Consider the following 21,295-nt stretch of genomic DNA (forward strand, 5'->3'; position numbering starts at 1 on the left):
CACCGAAAGCCCTGTTTTGAAGTCAGGGTTACACCGAAAGCCCTGTTTTGAAGTCAGGGTTACACCGAAGGCCCTGTTTTGAAGTCAGGGTTACACCGAAGGCCCTGTTTTGAAGTCAGGGTTACACCGAAGGCCCTGTTTTGAAGTCAGGGTTACACCGAAGGCCCTGTTTTGAAGTCAGGGTTACACCGAAGGCCCTGTTTTGAAGTCAGGGTTACACCGAAAGCCCTGTTTTGAAGTCAGGGTTACACCGAAAGCCCTGTTTTGAAGTCAGGGTTACACCGAAAGCCCTGTTTTGAAGTCAGGGTTACACTGAAGGCCCTGTTTTGAAGTCAGGGATACATTGAAGGCCCTGTTCTGAAGTCGGGGTTAAACTCCAAGGGTACAGAATGAGGCATCAAATTATCTCAGGAGGCGTCATATGACAAAAAAAACGTCTACATTCCACATAATCTAATTGTGATCACATGGGAGAAAACTGGGCTATTGTTAGACACATTTTGTTTTCAGACTTTTCTACATAGGGCCAGGCTGAACACTAGCTGGCATGATGACACAGGCTGCATCCCATAGGGCCAGGCTGAACACTAGCTGGCATGATGACACAGGCTGCATCCCATAGGGCCAGGTTGAACACTAGCTGGCATGATGACACAGGCTGCATCCCAAAGGGCCCTGGTCAAAAGTAGTGCACTATATAGGGAATAGGGTGCCATTTGTGATGCATCCATAGAAACAACAAGCCTGCATGACTTCCTGTATCTGGCGTGGGTTGTGCCTAGAGAGGAACAGAAGGTGTGAGAGGGGTCAGACAAGTGGTTGGGATGACAGCCACTTCAATAGATGTTTGCACTCCTTCAGTGGCTTATTGCTGACCTTCCACACGAGCTAAATAACGCTAGGCGATATAGCTACTGTTTGCTTCCACAAGGTGTATTTCAGGAAAGGTAATTGCACCTTTGAGACCGGGCTGCAAGTTTCGTCCAAGGACAAATATTGCAAAACGTTGTTTTGAGAGCGGTTTGGAAACCCGCCATCCAGAGACTGGGTCTGGACATAAACGCTCCAAAAGTGATCAGCTTTAAAAGCCGTTCCATTGACCATAACTGGCTCAACTTGAAGACCTCCCAGCATCCTTCAGTCGTCTAGTGGCTTCAGCTCAGTGGGCTAACACAATGTTGTGATGCACAGGAGACCCAGGTTGGAACCCAGTCAGTCTCAAAGTACCAGAGATGTCATTTTACATCAATAAGGCAAATTCTAGCATAATGACTGGTGCTAGACAGAAACATTTGCATAAATTCCAAAATATTTATTTAGTGGTAAAAACACTAGCGAGCTACATTTCACAACCCACCCCTAAAAATCTAGATCAGTGAGGTACACTGTTGAAGAAAAGAAACTGCATGTGATGCTATACAATCTCATTCACCACCTGCACAAATATACTTTCAGGGCTCCTGAGTGGTGCAGCGGTCTAAGGCACTGTGTCTCAGTGCTAGAGGTGTCACTACAGACCCTGGTTCAATTCCAGGCTGTATCACAACTGGCCGTGATTGGGAGTCCCATAGGGCGGCGCACAATTGGCCCAGCGTCGTCCGGGTTTGGCCGCCATTGTAAATAAGAATTTGTTCTTAACTGACTTGCCTAGTTAAATAAAGGTTAAATAAAAAAAATACTGGTACAGTATAAATCTAGCCTTCTGAGAAGGGTCATGATTCCTGTGAAGAGGGACACAGTGCCTGGGTTAGGCCTAAGCAGAAAGAAAGTTGATTTGCACTGCCACAAAACTGAGCAAGGAACTTAAAGGTTAGCTTTCTTACATGGCACATATTGCACTTTTACTTTCCAATACTTTGTTTTTGCATTATTTAAACCAAATTGAACATGTTTCATTATCTACTTGAGGCTACATTGATTTTATTGATGTATTATATTAAGTTAAAAAGTGTTCATTCAGTATTGTTGTAATTGTCATTATTACAAATAAATTCTGAATTTTTTTAAATCAGCCATTTAGTCCTCCAATAAACGGTATCGGCGTTGAAAAATCATAATCGGTCGACCTCTAGTCCAGATACCATTAGTCTAGAGAACTCCACCAGCCCAGCTGAGATGAGTCCAGATACCATTAGTCTAGAGGACTCCACCAGCCCAGCTGAGATGAGTCCAGATACCATTAGTCTAGAGAACTCCACCAGCCCAGCTGAGTCCAGATACCATTAGTCTAGAGGACTCCACCAGCCCAGCTGAGATGAGTCCAGATACTATTCATCTAGCAGAGCAGACCAGACCAGCACCAACTTCATCATAATTACAGTTGACAGACTGACAGGGAAACTGCGTCCCAGATGGCACCCTAAAAGGGACACATACAGACTGATGCACTAGGTTCATGGAAACAGGATACTGGCATTTGCTCTGTTGTCCGACCAGTAAAGGGTTAAGACCTGAACAAACCAGAAGGCCTCACATCACTCGTACTGACACACAAAAGGAGTACAAGCACACGCCCAGAACTGACCTCAGATCAGTGAACTTGTGAAAATTCCCATGAAATACAGGAACAAAACTAAACCTGTCAGCTTCTTTTAAACAGACAAGTGGTTATTGTGGGCTGCCTGGTGTGAGTACCTTCCCTTAACAGTCAGGACCTCTCAGCAGCGTTATCTGAACAGTCACTACCTCTCAGCGGTGTTATCTTATCAGTGACTACCTCTCAGCAGTGTTATCAGTGACTACCACTCAGCAGTGTTATCAGTGACTACCACTCAGCAGTGTTATCAGTGACTACCACTCAGCAGTGTTATCAGTGACTACCACTCAGCAGTGTTATCAGTGACTACCACTCAGCAGTGTTATCTTAAGTCTCTACCTCTCAGCAGTGTTATCTTAACCGTGACTACCTCTAAGCAGCGTTATCTTAACAGTCTCTACCTCTCAGCAGCGTCATCTTAACAGTCACTACCTCTCAGCAGCGTTATCTTAAGTCACTACCTCTCAGCAGCTTTATCTTAACAGTCACTACCTCTCAGCAGCGTTATCTTAACAGTCACTACCTCTCAGCAGCGTTATCTTAACAGTCACTACCTCTCAGCAGCGTTACCTTAACAGTCACTACCTCTCAGCAGTGTTATCTTAACAGTCACTACCTCTCAGCAGCGTTATCTTAACAGTCACTACCTCTCAGCAGCGTTACCTTAACAGTCACTACCTCTCAGCAGCGTTATCTTAACAGTCACTACCTCTCAGCAGCGTTACCTTAACAGTCACTACCTCTCAGCAGCGTTATCTTAACAGTCACTACCTCTCAGCAGCGTTATCTTAACAGTCACTACCTCTCAGCAGTGTTATCTTAACAGTCACTACCTCTCAGCAGTGTAGGAACAGGTATCTACTGAACTGTTCACCCAAAACTTGGAGTCACTAAGATGGTCTTTCATCCATTGCCTACAATGGACATAAATGATCTTAGTGCTATGAAGCATACAGGACACTCAAAGTTCTGCTACTATGGGGGGGGGGGGGGCTTTGATAACGGCTCCTAAAGAAGGGCCTAAGCCCACAGAGGATGTATTAGGAGACAGCCCACAACAGGCTTATTCCCTACATACTTAACTACTTTTCACCTGGGCCCAGGTGGCCCAGGTGAAAAGGAGGCATCCCTAGACAGACATTCAGCAGTAATAACACTGCCTGAGGGAGGCATCCCTAGACTGAGAGACATTCAGCTGTAATAACACTGCCTGAGGGAGGCTTCCCTAGACTGAGACATTCAGCTGTAATAACACTGCCTGAGGGAGGCATCCCTAGACTGAGAGACATTCAGCTGTAATAACACTGCCTGGGGGAGGCATCCCTAGACTGAGAGACATTCAGCAGTAATAACACTGCCTGAGGGAGGCCAGCCAGGTATTAGGCTCAGACACACACACACACCTGAATGAGATCAAAAACTGGCATTTTTGCAATGTTTTTCCCATCGCCGTCCGTTCAGTTTGACTGTGGCAATCCGACGAAAACCCCCCAAATCCCTTCTATCTATCTACAGTGCCTTGCGAAAGTATTCGGCCCCCTTGAACTTTGCGACCTTTTGTGAAGAATCAACAACAAGTGGGACACAATCATGAAGTGGAATGACATTTATTGGATATTTCAAACTTTTTTAACAAATCAAAAACTGAAAAATCGGGCGTGCAAAATTATTCAGCCCCTTTACTTTCAGTGCAGCAAACTCTCTCCAGAAGTTCAGTGAGGATCTCTGAATGATCCAATGTTGACCTAAATGACTAATGATGATAAATACAATCCACCTGTGTGTAATCAAGTCTCCGTATAAATGCACCTGCACTGTGATAGTCTCAGAGGTCCGTTAAAAGCGCATAGAGCATCATGAAGAACAAGGAACACACCAGGCAGGTCCGAGATACTGTTGTGAAGAAGTTTAAAGCCGGATTTGGATACAAAAAGATTTCCCAAGCTTTAAACATCCCAAGGAGCACTGTGCAAGCGATAATATTGAAATGGAAGGAGTATCAGACCACTGCAAATCTACCAAGACCTGGCCGTCCCTCTAAACTTTCAGCTCATACAAGGAGAAGACTGATCAGAGATGCCGCCAAGAGGCCCATGATCACTCTGGATGAACTGCAGAGATCTACAGCTGAGGTGGGAGACTCTGTCCATAGGACAACAATCAGTCGTATATTGCACAAATCTGGCCTTTATGGAAGAGTGGCAAGAAGAAAGCAATTTCTTAAAGATGTCCATAAAAAGTGTTGTTTAAAGTTTGCCACAAGCCACCTGGGAGACACACCAAACATGTGGAAGAAGGTGCTCTGGTCAGATGAAACCAAAATCGAACTTTTTGGCAACAATGCAAAACGTTATGTTTGGCATAAAAGCAACACAGCTCATCACCCTGAACACACCATCCCCACTGTCAAACATGGTGGTGGCAGCATCATGGTTTGGGCCTGCTTTTCTTCAGCAGGGACAGGGATGGTTAAATGGTTGGTTAAAATTGGTTAAAATTGATGGGAAGATGGATGGAGCCAAATACAGGACCATTCTGGAAGAAAACCTGATGGAGTCTGCAAAAGACCTGAGACTGGGACGGAGATTTGTCTTCCAACAAGACAATGATCCAAAACATAAAGCAAAATCTACAATGGAATGGTTCAAAAATAAATCCAGGTGTTAGAATGGCTAAGTCAAAGTCCAGACCTGAATCCAATCGAGAATCTGTGGAAAGAACTGAAAACTGCTGTTCACAAATGCTCTCCATCCAACCTCACTGAGCTCGAGCTGTTTTGCAAGGAGGAATGGGAAAAAATGTCAGTCTCTCGATGTGCAAAACTGATAGAGACAGCGACTTACAGCTGTAATCGCAGCAAAAGGTGGCGCTACAAATTATTAACTTAAGGGGGCTGAATAATTTTGCACACCCAATTTTTCAGTTTTTGATTTGTTAAAATGTCGTTCCACTTCATAATTGTGTCCCACTTGTTGTTGATTCTTCACAAAAAAATACAGTTTTATATCTTTATGTTTGAAGCCTGAAATGCGGCAAAAGGTCGCAAAGTTCAAGGGGGCCGAATACTTTCGCAAGGCACTGTATATATATATACACACACACACATATATATAGATGTTTTTTTGTGTGTGTTTGTGTGTGTGTGTGTGTCAGGTCTAGTATAAGTGACTAAGAGAAACAACTTAATAGAAGATGCTGGAAGTGGTCTGTCAGAAACTGGACTCCAGCCCAGACCACTGAAAGCCTTCAATAAACTGTTCTTTACTGTGCAGATTATTTGTCTGTTGTTGGAGCCAATCCCAGCTACCCTGATCTTTGTTAGTGTGTTTGCTGCTAATCCCTCTCATGTTTCAGTAAACAACAGCAAGAACCACCATCCACAATAAACCCATTGGGGAGTCTTGCGCAGTCATGCCACAACAGCAGCTCGTCATTTGTGGACCGTAGGAACGCACTTCGTCGGCATCATAGTCTCGGGAGACCGTTCAGAGAAACTCCCACACTGAAATATTCCAACAACTAAAGACAAACCTGCTCCCTCATTAGCTGAGAGGAATAGAAAGGATATATGCACCAAATGGCACCCTATTCCCTATATAGTGCACTACTTTGGCCCATAGGGTTCTGGTCTAAAGTACTGCACCATCGGGAATAGGGTGTCATTTGGGACGAAGACAGGGTCTTCGTATTTATTTTTTGGGAGGGGTACTGTTTACCCCTTTTTCTCCCCAATTTCAGTAGTTACAGTATTGTCCCATCGCTGCAACTCCCGTACGGATTCGGGAGAGCTGGCGACCGAGGTCAGTGTGCAGGCGCCCGGCTGCCACAAGGGATGAGGTGCCTGGGACGAGGACATCCATCCCAGCCAGCCAAACCCTCCCATAACCCGGACGACGCTGGACCAATTGTGTGCCGCCTCATGAGTCTCCCGGTCATGGCCGACTGCAACACAGCCCGGGATGGAACCCGGATCTGTAGTGACACCTCCGGTACCTTAGACCGCTGCGCCACTCGGGAGGCTCAGACAGGGTCTTTGTCCTGTTACTGATGCCAGTGTGTGACACCCCTGAGAGACGGCCTGTTCTGTCATCACAGGACTCATCTGGAGCTCATTGCCTTCACTTCCGCTGCCAGAAAAGCCAATGAGGATTATGATGAAGTTGAGATAATGTTTCTCCAATAGTAGAAGGCTCAGGGCTGAGCGATAAGGGCTAAAAATCATGTATGGCCGATTCCTGATATATATCTGGAAGTTTTAAACGTTCTCTGTAGATAAGTGTTGTTGCACAATTAAAGGTCAATACATTGCATTTCAAACAGTCAGCAATAATCTAATGAATTCAGATCACTGATCTGTCGATGAAAATGACCTTTTTATGTACCCGAGCCATTAACAACTCACATCCACAAATGATGACTCACTTATTGTAGCTAGCTGCACAGTGCACACAGCAGGAGGAGGGGGGGGCTTGGTGTCTGTGGAGTGGGAAGGTGCACAGTGCACACAGCAGGAGGAGGGGGGGCTTGGTGTCTGTGGAGTGGGAAGGTGAACAGTGCACACAGCAGGAGGAGGGGGGGGCTTGGTGTCTGTGGAGTGGGAAGGTGCACAGTGCACACAGCAGGAGGAGGGGGGGCTTGGTGTCTGTGGAGTGGGAAGGTGAACAGTGCACACAGCAGGAGGAGGAGGGGCTTGGTGTCTGTGGAGTGGGAAGGTGAACAGTGCACACAGCAGGAGGAGGGGGGGTTGGTGTATGTGGAGTGGGAAGGTGAACAGTGCACACAGCAGGAAGAGGAGGGGCTTGGTGTCTGTGGAGTGGGAAGGTGCACAGTGCACACAGCAGGAGGAGGAGGGCTTGGTGTCTGTGGAGTGGGAAGGTGCACAGTGCACACAGCAGGAGGGGGGCTTGGTGTCTCTGGAGTGGGAAGGTGAACAGTGCACACAGCAGGAGGAGGGGGGGCTTGGTGTCTGTGGAGTGGGAAGGTGCACAGTGCACACAGCAGGAGGAGGAGGGGCTTGGTGTCTGTGGAGTGGGAAGGTGAACAGTGCACACAGCAGGAGGAGGGGGGCTTGGTGTCTGTGGAGTGGGAAGGTGTACAGTGAACACAGCAGGAGGAGGGGGAGTTGGTGTCTGTGGAGTGGGAAGGTGAACAGTGCACACAGCAGGAGGAGGGGGGGTTGGTGTATGTGGAGTGGGAAGGTGAACAGTGCACACAGCAGGAAGAGGAGGGGCTTGGTGTCTGTGGAGTGGGAAGGTGCACAGTGCACACAGCAGGAGGAGGAGGGCTTGGTGTCTGTGGAGTGGGAAGGTGCACAGTGCACACAGCAGGAGGGGGGCTTGGTGTCTCTGGAGTGGGAAGGTGAACAGTGCACACAGCAGGAGGAGGGGGGGCTTGGTGTCTGTGGAGTGGGAAGGTGAACAGTGCACACAGCAGGAGGAGGAGGGGCTTGGTGTCTGTGGAGTGGGAAGGTGAACAGTGCACACAGCAGGAGGAGGGGGGCTTGGTGTCTGTGGAGTGGGAAGGTGTACAGTGAACACAGCAGGAGGAGGGGGAGTTGGTGTCTGTGGAGTGGGAAGGTGAACAGTGCACACAGCAGGAGGAGGGGGGGTTGGTGTATGTGGAGTGGGAAGGTGAACAGTGCACACAGCAGGAAGAGGAGGGGCTTGGTGTCTGTGGAGTGGGAAGGTGCACAGTGCACACAGCAGGAGGAGGAGGGCTTGGTGTCTGTGGAGTGGGAAGGTGCACAGTGCACACAGCAGGAGGGGGGCTTGGTGTCTCTGGAGTGGGAAGGTGAACAGTGCACACAGCAGGAGGAGGAGGGGTTGGTGTCTGTGGAGTGGGAAGGTAAACAGTGCACACAGCAGGAGGAGGGGGGGCTTGGTGTCTGTGGAGTGGGAAGGTGCACAGTGCACACAGCAGGAGGAGGGGGGGTTGGTGTCTGGAGTGGGAAGGTGAACAGTGCACACAGCAGGAGGAGGAGGGGTTGGTGTCTGTGGAGTGGGAAGGTGAACAGTGCACACAGCAGAGACGGAGAGAAGGAGACAAGACCAAAAAGACAGAGAATGCTCAAAAACAAAACAAAATGACAACCTTAATTCTGCGAACATTGCGCTAAAACAAACATTGGATATTGAGATTCTTCTGAAGGGTTTTAAGGGAAGAAGTTGTTCAGGGCCAAACTCAGCCTGTAATCTCATTAGTATTGAACCAATCAACTGCTTGCTTGTCCCTGATATGGGTACTATCTTAATGAGCACACTGTCTGAGAGACTCAGAGGGAGGGAGGGACACTCCCTGTTTATGGGTGACTTGCAACACCTGGGGTTCTGACAGAGAACAAGCAGCAGGTTCACAAGGACAGACTCAACACCAGGAAGAGCCAATCATCATCACAACCATCACTCACACATGTCCACATTGTAACAGAGCCTGAGGATCTCAGCTCAGCCTCTACAGCCGTCTGAAGACCCACACATAGAAGTCCCCATGGAGGACATTCATACTGGAGGACATTCATACTGGAGGACAATCATACTGCAGGACAATCATACTGGAGGACAATCATACTGCGGGACAATCATACTGCGGGACAATCATACTGCGGGACAATCATACTGCGGGACAATCATACTGCAGGACAATCATACTGCAGGACAATCATACTGCAGGACAATCATACTGCAGGACAATCATACTGCAGGACAATCATACTGGAGGACAATCATACTGGAGGACAATCATACTGGAGGACAATCATACTGCAGGACAATCATACTGGAGGACAATCATACTGGAGGACAATCATACTGGACTTGAGTGATCGTCGATGATGATACAACATGTGTTTGTGTATTTTGTGTTTATGTGCCAGCATGTGTATAGCTGTGGGTATAGCTGTGTTCTACGCTGTGGGTATAGCTGTGTTCTACGCTGTGGGTATAGCTGTGTTCCTACGCTGTGGGTATAGCTGTGTTCCTACGCTGTGGGTATAGCTGTGTTCCTACGCTGTGGGTATAGCTGTGTTCCTACGCTGTGGGTATAGCTGTGTTCCTACGCTGTGGGTATAGCTGTGTTCTACGCTGTGGGTATAGCTGTGTTCTACGCTGGGGGGATAGCTGTGTTCTACGCTGTGGGTATAGCTGTGTTCTACGCTGGGGGGATAGCTGTGTTCTACGCTGGGGGGATAGCTGTGTTCTACGCTGGGGGGATAGCTGTGTTCTACGCTGGGGGGATAGCTGTGTTCTACGCTGGGGGGATAGCTGTGTTCTACGTTGTGGGGATAGCTGTGTTCTACGCTGGGGGGATAGCTGTGTTCTACGCTGGGGGGATAGCTGTGTTCTACGCTGGGGGGATAGCTGTGTTCTACGCTGGGGGGATAGCTGTGTTCTACGCTGGGGGGATAGCTGTGTTCTACGCTGGGGGGATAGCTGTGTTCTACGCTGGGGGGATAGCTGTGTTCTACGCTGGGGGGATAGCTGTGTTCTACGCTGTGGGGATAGCTCTTTTTCTAGGCTGTGGGGATAGCTCTTTTTCTAGGCTGTGGGGATAGCTGTGTAAGTGGACATGGTGTGTAGTGTGTACATGGACATGGTGTGTAGTGTGTTAGTGGACATGGTGTGTAGTGTGTACGTGGACATGGTGTGTAGTGTGTAAGTGGACATGGTGTGTAGTGTGTAAGTGGACATGGTGTGTAGTGTGTAAGTGGACATGGTGTGTAGTGTGTAAGTGGACATGGTGTGTAGTGTGTAAGTGGACATGGTGTGTGTGTGAAAGGACTAGACAGGTTTGATCTTCTCCAGGTTTTCGTCTTCATCATTCGTTCACCTCTTCATATTCCTCTCTCTGCTGTTGGCATTCCCACGAGGCATGTAAGTGAGAGGCTAAGTGACCTTTAATGTCCGGCACAAGTGCCTGAAACCGTGACTCAGTGTGGGACTGCCAAAGTCGGTGGCAGGCTAGGAACATGAGCACCGTAGGACATCATTAAGAAACAGAGCCCTGACCTGAACACACCCCTGTTATCATCACTGATAACGACATGACAGAAGACAAAGCCACCAATGAGGAAGACCTCCAGGACCATGAGCACCAGAATAAGACGAAGGCTTTATAACTGGGCTTTACAAGACAAGAAGCCCAGAGCTAATAGTCCTGAGTCCAGGCAAAAGGGACGTGATGCTCCTGCGAGTTGACATTTCCCTGCCCAAGAGAGGAGGGGTGGGGCTTGTACTCACCAGAGCTGTCTCACCGTCGCCCTGGGACTGGGACTCAGAAGAAGAAGAGTCCATGGTTCCACAGAGTGCTGCCTGTTAGAGATGCTCAGAGCTCTGCATGTCTGTGGAAGAGAGAAACAGAGACAGGTAACCATATAGACAGAGGGAGGAAGAGAGAAACAGAGAGAGAGGACATGACAGGTAAACATATAGACAGAGGGAGGAAGAGAGAAACAGAGAGAGAGACAGGACATGACAGGTAAACATATAGAGGGAGGAAGAGAGAAACAGAGAGAGAGACAGGACATGACAGGTAAACATATAGACAGAGGGAGGAAGAGAGAAACAGAGAGAGAGACAGGACATGACAGGTAAACATATAGACAGAGGGAGGAAGAGAGAAACAGAGAGAGAGACAGGATATGACAGGTAAACATATAGACAGAGGGAGGAAGAGAGAAACAGAGAGAGAGACAGGACATGACAGGTAAACATATAGACAGAGGGAGGAAGAGAGAAACAGAGAGAGAGACAGGGCATGACAGGTAAACATATAGACAGAGGGAGGAAGAGAGAAACAGAGAGAGAGACAGGACATGACAGGTAAACATATAGACAGAGGGAGGAAGAGAGAAACAGAGAGACAGGACATGACAGGTAAACATATAGAGGGAGGAAGAGAGAAACAGAGAGAGAGACAGGACATGACAGGTAAACATATAGGCAGAGGAGGAAGAGAGAAACAGAGAGAGAGACAGGACATGACAGGTAAACATATAGACAGAGGGAGGAAGAGAGAAACAGAGAGAGAGGACATGACAGGTAAACATATAGACAGAGGGAGGAAGAGAGAAACAGAGAGAGAGACAGGACATGACAGGTAAACATATAGAGGGAGGAAGAGAGAAACAGAGAGAGAGACAGGACATGACAGGTAAACATATAGACAGAGGGAGGAAGAGAGAAACAGAGAGAGAGACAGGACATGACAGGTAAACATATAGACAGAGGGAGGAAGAGAGAAACAGAGAGAGAGACAGGATATGACAGGTAAACATATAGACAGAGGGAGGAAGAGAGAAACAGAGAGAGAGACAGGACATGACAGGTAAACATATAGACAGAGGGAGGAAGAGAGAAACAGAGAGAGAGACAGGGCATGACAGGTAAACATATAGACAGAGGGAGGAAGAGAGAAACAGAGAGAGAGACAGGACATGACAGGTAAACATATAGACAGAGGGAGGAAGAGAGAAACAGAGAGAGAGACAGGACATGACAGGTAAACATATAGACAGAGGGAGGAAGAGAGAAACAGAGAGACAGGACATGACAGGTAAACATATAGAGGGAGGAAGAGAGAAACAGAGAGAGAGACAGGACATGACAGGTAAACATATAGACAGAGGGAGGAAGAGAGAAACAGAGAGAGAGACAGGACATGACAGGTAAACATATAGGCAGAGGGAGGAAGAGAGAAACAGAGAGAGAGACAGGACATGACAGGTAAACATATAGACAGAGGGAGGAAGAGAGAAACAGAGAGAGAGACAGGACATGACAGGTCAACATATAGACAGAGGGAGGAAGAGAGAAACAGAGAGAGAGACAGGACATGACAGGTAAACATATAGACAGAGGGAGGAAGAGAGAAACAGAGAGAGAGACAGGACATGACAGGTAAACATATAGACAGAGGGAGGAAGAGAGAAACAGAGAGAGAGACAGGACATGACAAGTAAACATATAGACAGAGGGATGAAGAGAGAAACAGAGAGAGAGACAGGACATGACAGGTAAACATATAGACAGAGGGAGGAAGAGAGAAACAGAGAGAGAGACAGGACATGACAGGTAAACATATAGACAGAGGGATGAAGAGAGAAACAGAGAGAGAGACAGGACATGACAGGTAAACATATAGACAGAGGGAGGAAGAGAGAAACAGAGAGAGAGAAAGGACATGACAGGTAAACATATAGACAGAGGGAGGAAGAGAGAAACAGAGAGAGACAGGATATGACAGGTAAACATATAGACAGAGGAGGAAGAGAGAAACAGAGAGAGAGACAGGACATGACAGGTAAACATATAGAGGGAGGAAGAGAGAAACAGAGAGACAGGACATGACAGGTAAACATATAGAGGGAGGAAGAGAAAAACAGAGAGACAGGACATGACAGGTAAACATATAGACAGAGGGAGGAAGAGAGAAACAGAGAGAGAGACAGGACATGACAGGTAAACATATAGACAGAGGGAGGAAGAAGAGAACAGAGAGAGAGACAGGACATGACAGGTAAACATATAGACAGAGGGAGGAAGAGAGAACAGAGAGAGAGACAGGACATGACAGGTAAAACATATAGACAGAGGGAGGAAGAGAGAAACAGAGAGAGAGACAGGACATGACAGGTAAACATATAGACAGAGGGAGGAAGAGAGAAACAGAGAGAGAGACAGGACATGACAGGTAAACATATAGACAGAGGGAGGAAGAGAGAAACAGAGAGAGAGGACATGACAGGTAACATATAGAGGGAGGAAGAGAGAAACAGAGAGACAGGACATGGACAGGGTAAACATATAGAGGGAGGAAGAGAGAAACAGAGAGAGACAGGATATGACAGGTAAACATATAGAGGGAGGAAGAGAGAAACAGAGAGAGAGACAGGACATGACAGGTAAACATATAGACAGAGGGAGGAAGAGAGAAACAGAGAGACAGGACCATGACAGGTAAACATATAGAGGGAGGAAGAGAGAAACAGAGAGAGAGACAGACATGACAGGTAAACATATAGACAGAGGGAGGGAAGAGAGAAACAGAGAGGAGAGACAGGACATGACAGGTAAACATATAGACAGAGGGAGGAAGAGAGAAACAGAGAGAGAGACAGGACATGACAGGTAAACATATAGACAGGGTGGGGAAGAGAAACAGAGAGAGAGACAGGACATGACAGGTAAACATATAGACAGAGGGAGGAAGAGAGAAACAGAGAGAGAGACAGGACATGACAGGTAAACATATAGAGGGAGGAAGAGAGAAACAGGACATGACAGGTAAACATATAGACAGAGGGAGGAAGAGAGAAACAGAGAGAGAGACAGGACATGACAGGTAAACATATAGAGGGAGGGAGGAAGAGAGAAACAGAGAGACAGGACATGACAGGTAAACATATAGACAGAGGGAGGAAGAGAGAAACAGAGAGAGAGACAGGACATGACAGGTAAACATATAGACTGAGGGAGGAAGAGAGAAACAGAGAGAGAGACAGGACATGACAGGTAAACATATAGACAGAGGGAGGAAGAGAGAAACAGAGAGAGAGACAGGACATGACAGGTAAACATATAGACAGAGGGAGGAAGAGAGAAACAGAGAGAGAGGACATGACAGGTAAACATATAGAGGGAGGAAGAGAGAAACAGAGAGACAGGACATGACAGGTAAACATATAGAGGGAGGAAGAGAGAAACAGAGAGAGACAGGATATGACAGGTAAACATATAGAGGGAGGAAGAGAGAAACAGAGAGAGAGACAGGGACATGACAGGTAAACATATAGACAGAGGGAGGAAGAGAGAAAACAGAGAGACAGGACATGACAGGTAAACATATAGAGGGAGGAAGAGAGAAACAGAGAGAGAGACAGGACATGACAGGTAAACATATAGACAGAGGGAGGAAGAGAGAAACAGAGAGAGAGACAGGACATGACAGGTAAACATATAGACAGAGGGAGGAAGAGAGAAAACAGAGAGAGAGACAGGACATGACAGGTAAACATATAGACAGGGTGGGGAAGAGAGAAACAGAGAGAGAGACAGGACATGACATGTAAACATATAGACAGAGGGAGGAAGAGAGAAACAGAGAGAGAGACAGGACATGACAGGTAAACATATAGAGGGAGGAAGAGAGAAACAGGACATGACAGGTAAACATATAGACAGAGGGAGGAAGGGAGAAACAGAGAGAGAGACAGGACATGACAGGTAAACATATAGACAGAGGGAGGAAGAGAGAAACAGAGAGAGAGACAGGACATGACAGGTAAACATATAGACAGAGGGAGGAAGAGAGAAACAGAGAGAGAGACAGGACATGACAGGTAAACATATAGACAGAGGGAGGAAGAGAGAAACAGAGAGAGAGACAGGACATGACAGGTAAACATATAGACAGAGGGAGGAAGAGAGAAACAGAGAGAGAGGACATGACAGGTAAACATATAGAGGGAGGAAGAGAGAAACAGAGAGACAGGACATGACAGGTAAACATATAGAGGGAGGAAGAGAGAAACAGAGAGAGACAGGATATGACAGGTAAACATATAGAGGGAGGAAGAGAGAAACAGAGAGAGAGACAGGACATGACAGGTAAACATATAGACAGAGGGAGGAAGAGAGAAACAGAGAGACAGGACATGACAGGTAAACATATAGAGGGAGGAAGAGAGAAACAGAGAGAGAGACAGGACATGACAGGTAAACATATAGACAGAGGGAGGAAGAGAGAAACCAGAGAGAGAGACAGGACATGACAGGTAAACATATAGACAGAGGGAGGAAGAGAGAAACAGAGAGAGAGACAGGACATGACAGTAAACATATAGACTGAGGGAGGAAGAGAGAAACAGAGAGAGAGACAGGACATGACAGGTAAACATATAGACAAAGGGAGGAAGAGAGAAACAGAGAGAGAGACAGGACATGACAGGTAAACATATAGAGGGAGGAAGAGAGAAACAGGACATGACAGGTTAAACATATAGACAGAGGGAGGAAGGGAGAAACAGAGAGAGAGACAGGACATGACAGGTAAACATATAGACAGAGGGAGGAAGAGAGAAACAGAGAGAGAGACAGGACATGACAGGTAAACATATTAGACAGAGGGAGGAAGAGGAAACAGAGAGAGAGACAGGACATGACAGGTAAAACATATAGACAGAGGGAGGAAGAGAGAAACAGAGAGAGAGGACAGGGACATGACAGGTAAACATATAGAGGGAGGAAGAGAGAAACAGGACATGACAGGTAAACATATAGACAGAGGGAGGAAGAGAGAAACAGAGAGAGAGACAGGACATGACAGGTTAACATATAGAGGGAGGGAGGAAGAGAGAAACAGAGAGACAGGACATGACAGGTAAACATATAGACAGAGGGAGGAAGGGAGAAACAGAGAGACAGGACATGACAGGTAAACATATAGACAGAGGGAGGAAGAGAGAAACAGAGAGAGAGACAGGACATGACAGGTAAACATATAGAGGGAGGGAGGAAGAGAGAAACAGAGAGACAGGACATGACAGGTAAACATATAGACAGAGGGAGGAAGAGAGAAACAGAGAGAGAGACAGGACATGACAGGTAAACATATAGACAGAGGGAGGAAGAGAGAAACAGAGAGACAGGACATGACAGGTAAACATATAGAGGGAGGAAGAGAGAAACAGAGAGGAGAGACAGGACATGGACAGGTAAACATATAGACAGAGGGAGGAAGGGAGAAACAGAGAGAGAGGACAGGACATGACAGGTAAACATATAGACAGAGGGAGGAAGGGAGAAACAGAGAGAGAGACAGGACATGACAGGTAAACATATAGAAGAGGGAGGAAGAGAGAAACAGAGAGAGAGACAGGACATGACAGGTAAACATATAGACAGAGGGGAGGAAGAGAGAAACAGAGAGAGAGACAGGACATGACAGGTAAACTATTAGACAGAGGGAGGAAGAGAGAAACAGAGAGAGAGACAGGACATGACAGGTAAACATATAGACAGAGGGAGGAAGAGAGAAACAGAGAGAGAGACAGGACATGACAGGTAACATATAGACAGAGGGAGGAAGAGAGAAACAGAGAGAGAGACAGGACATGACAGGTAAACATATAGACAGAGGGAGGAAGAGAGAAACAGAGAGAGAGACAGGACATGACAGGTAAACATATAGACAGAGGGAGGAAGAGAGAAACAGAGAGAGAGACAGGACATGACAGGTAAACATATAGACAGAGGGAGGAAGAGAGAAACAGAGAGAGAGACAGGACATGACAGGTAAACATATAGACAGAGGGAGGAAGAGAGAAACAGAGAGAGAGACAGGACATGACAGGTAAACATATAGAGGGAGGAAGAGAGAAACAGAGAGAGAGACAGGACATGACAGGTAAACATATAGACAGAGGGAGGAAGAGAGAAACAGAGAGAGAGACAGGACATGACAGGTAAACATATAGACAGAGGGAGGAAGAGAGAAACAGAGAGAGAGACAGGACATGACAGGTAAACATATAGACAGAGGGAGGAAGAGAGAAACAGAGAGAGAGACAGGACATGACAGGTAAACATATAGAGGGAGGAAGAGAGAAACAGAGAGAGACAGGACATGACAGGTAAACATATAGACAGAGGGAGGAAGAGAGAAACAGAGAGAGACAGGACATGACAGGTAAACATATAGACAGAGGGAGGAAGGGAGAAAAAGAGAGAGAGAACAGGACATGACAGGTAACATATAGACAGAGGGAGGAAGAGAGAAACAGAGAGAGAGACAGGACATGACAGGTAAACATATAGACAGAGGGAGGAAGAGAGAAAACAGAGAGAGAGACAGGACATGACAGGTAAACATATAGACAGAGGGAGGAAGAGAGAAACAGAGAGAGAGAGACAGGACATGACAGGTAAACATATAGACAGAGGGAGGAAGAGAGAAACAGAGAGAGAGACAGGACATGACAGGTAAACATATAGACAGAGGGAGGAAGAGAGAAACAGAGAAGAGAGACAGGACATGACAGGTAAACATATAGACAGAGGGAGGAAGAGAGAAACAGAGAGAGAGACAGGACATGACAGGTAACATATAGACAGAGGGGAGGAAGAGAGAAACAGAGAGAGAGACAGGACATGACAGGTAAACATATAGAGGGAGGGAGGAAGAGAGAAACAGAGAGAGAGACAGGACATGACAGGTAAACATATAGAGGGAGGGAGAAGAGAGAAACAGAGAGACAGGACATGACAGGTATAACCATATAGACAGAGGGAGGAAGAGGAGCAACAGAGAGATAGGACATGACAGGTAAACATATAGACAGAGGGAGGGAAGAGGGAAACAGAGAGAGAGGACAGGAATGACAGGTAAACATATAGACAGAGGGAGGAAGAGAGAAACAGAGCGACAGGACATGACAGGTAAACTATAGACAGAGGGAGGAAGAGAGAAACAGAGAGAGAGACAGGACATGACAGGTAAACATATAGACAGAGGGAGGAAGAGAGAAAACAGAGAGAGAGACAGGACATGACAGGTAACATATAGAGGGAGGGAGGAAGAGAGAACAGAGGACAGGACATGACAGGTAAACATATAGACAGAGGGAGGAAGAGAGAAACAGAGAGAGAGACAGGACATGACAGGTAAACATATAGACAGAGGGAGGAAGAGAGAAACAGAGAGACAGGACATGGACAGGTAAACATATAGAGGGAGGAAGAGAGAAACAGAGAGAGAGACAGGACATGACAGGTAAACATATAGACAGAGGGAGGAAGGGAGAAACAGAGAGAGAGACAGGAACATGACAGGTAAACATATAGACAGAGGGAGGAAGGGAGAAACAGAGAGAGAGACAGGACATGACAGGTAAACATATAGACAGAGGGAGGAAGAGAGAAACAGAGAGAGAGACAGGACATGACAGGTAAACATATAGACAGAGGGAGGAAGAGAGAAACAGAGAGACAGGACATGACAGGTAAACATATAGACAGAGGGAGGAAGAGAGAAACAGAGAGACAGGACATGACAGGTAAACATATAGACAGAGGGAGGAAGAGAGAAACAGAGAGAGAGACAGGACATGACAGGTAAACAATATAGACAGAGGGAGGAAGAGAGAAACAGAGAGAGAGACAGGACATGACAGGTAAACATATAGACAGAGGGAGGAAGAGAGAAACAGAGAGAGAGACAGGACATGACAGCGGTAAACATATAGACAGAGGGAGGAAGAGAGAAACAGAGAGAGAGACAGGACATGACAGGTAAACATATAGACAGAGGGAGGAAGAGAGAAACAGAGAGAGAGACAGGACATGACAGGTAAACATATAGACAGAGGGAGGAAGAGAGAAACAGAGAGAGAGACAGGACATGACAGGTAAACATATAGACAGAGGGAGGAAGAGAGAAACAGAGGAGAGAGACAGGACATGACAGGGTAAACATATAGACAGAGGGAGGAAGAGAGAAACAGAGAGAGAGACAGGACATGACAGGTAAACATATAGAGGGAGGAAGAGAGAAACAGAGAGAGACAGGACATGACAGGTAAACATATAGACAGAGGGAGGAAGAGAGAAACAGAGAGAGAGACAGACATGACAGGTAAACATATAGACAGAGGGAGGAAGAGAGAAACAGAGAGAGAGACAGGACATGACAGGTAAACATATAGACAGAGGGAGGAAGAGAGAAACAGAGAGAGAGACAGGACATGACAGGTAAACATATAGAGGAGGAAGAGAGAAACAGAGAGAGACAGGACATGACAGGTAAACATATAGACAGAGGGAGGAAGAGAGAAACAGAGAGAGACAGGACATGACAGGTAAACATATAGACAGAGGGAGGAAGGGAGAAAAAGAGAGAGAGACAGGACATGACAGGTAAACATATAGACAGAGGGAGGAAGAGAGAAAACAGAGAGAGAGACAGGACATGACAGGTAAACATATAGACAGAGGGAGGAAGAGAGAAACAGAGAGAGAGACAGGACATGACAGGTAAACATATAGACAGAGGGAGGAAGAGAGAAACAAGAGAGAGAGAGACAGGACATGACAGGTAAACATATAGACAGAGGGAGGAAGAGAGAAACAGAGAGAGAGACAGGACATGACAGGTAAACATATAGACAGAGGGAGGAAGAGAGAAACAGAGAGAGAGACAGGACATGACAGGGTAAACATATAGACAGAGGGAGGAAGAGAGAAACAGAGAGAGAGACAGGACATGACAGGTAAACATATAGACAGAGGGAGGAAGAGAGAAACAGAGAGAGAGACAGGACATGACAGGTAAACATATAGAGGAGGGAGGAAGAGAGAAACAGAGAGAGAGACAGGACATGACAGGTAAACATATAGAGGGAGGGAGGAAGAGAGAAACAGAGAGACAGGACATGACAGGTAAACATATAGACAGAGGGAGGAAGAGAGAAACAGAGAGACAGGACATGACAGGTAAACATATAGACAGAGGGAGGAAGAGGGAAACAGAGAGAGAGACAGGACATGACAGGTAAACATATAGACAGAGGGAGGAAGAGAGAAACAGAGCGACAGGACATGACAGGTAAACATATAGACAGAGGGAGGAAGAGAGAAACAGAGAGAGAGACAGGACATGACAGGTAAACATATAGACAGAGGAGGAAGAGAGAAACAGAGAGAGAAACAGGACATGACAGGTAAACATATAGACAGAGGGAGGAAGAGAGAAACAGAGAGAGAGACAGGACATGACAGGTAACATATAGACAGAGGGAGGAAGAGAGAAACAGAGAGAGAGACAGGACATGACAGGTAAACATATAGACAGAGGGAGGAAGAGAGAAACAGAGAGAGAGACAGGACATGACAGTGTAAACATATAGACAGATGGAGGAAGAGAGAAACAGAGAAAGAGACAGGACATGACAGGTAAACATATAGACAGAGGGAGGAAGAGAGAAACAGAGAGAGAGACAGGACATGACAGGTAAACATATAGACAGAGGGAGGAAGAGAGAAACAGAGAGAGAGACAGGACATGACAGGTAAACATATAGACAGAGGGAGGAAGAGAGAAACAGAGAGAGAGACAGGACAGGTAAACATATAACAGAGGGAGAAGAGAGAAACAGAGAGAGAGACAGGACAGGTAAACATATAGACAGAGGGAGAAGAGAAGAAACAGAGAGAGAGACAGGACAGGTAAACATATAGACAGAGGGAGGAAGAGAGAAACAGAGAGAGAGACAGGACATGACAGGTAAACATATAGACAGAGGGAGGAAGAGAGAAAACAGAGAGACAGGACATGACAGGTAAACATATAGACAGAGGGAGGAAGAGAGAAACAGAGAGACAGGACATGACAGGTAAACATATAGACAGAGGGAGGAAGAGAGAAACAGAGAGACAGGACATGACAGGTAAACATATAGAGGGAGGAAGAGACAGATAGACAAGCACACCACCCTCACACAATTGACACAGACCCACAGAAACACACATAGCATAAACAATGAGATCCCAGCACAGCCCGTCACATCAGGACATACGCCTAAAGGTCACAAGTGAAAGTGGAGGCCAACCAGGCAGCACCGTGTCCAGGGGTCACATGCTCCATCTGCAGCTCAACCCTCTGATGGCTTTGATCATCTTCGTTTTTTTCCACCCTTTCAATGATTAGTTATATGTGATGCGGTTCAGAGCAGGACTGAACTTCCAATGTGACATCAGTCATCTGTCCTCC

General features: G+C 46.6%; 1 protein-coding gene across 4 annotated transcripts in view; it reads right to left on the reverse strand.

The window, feature by feature from the left end:
• LOC109878700 (oxysterol-binding protein-related protein 8-like) overlaps nt 1–21,295 on the reverse strand; it is a 152,917-nt gene that overhangs the window by 96,340 nt on the left and 35,282 nt on the right. For 3 of the 4 annotated variants that reach the window (XM_031821435.1, XM_031821433.1, XM_031821434.1), the window contains exon 3: nt 10,771–10,871. In XM_031821435.1, the coding sequence (XP_031677295.1) occupies nt 10,771–10,824 (54 nt within the window). In that variant the 5' untranslated portion in view covers nt 10,825–10,871. Of the gene's footprint in view, nt 1–10,770; nt 10,876–21,295 lie in introns of those variants that run through there. The other variant, XM_031821437.1, reaches the window with a different exon arrangement.

The sequence above is a fragment of the Oncorhynchus kisutch genome, unplaced genomic scaffold (genome assembly GCF_002021735.2).
Source record: "Oncorhynchus kisutch isolate 150728-3 unplaced genomic scaffold, Okis_V2 scaffold3975, whole genome shotgun sequence".
NCBI classification, from domain to species: Eukaryota; Metazoa; Chordata; class Actinopteri; order Salmoniformes; family Salmonidae; genus Oncorhynchus; species Oncorhynchus kisutch.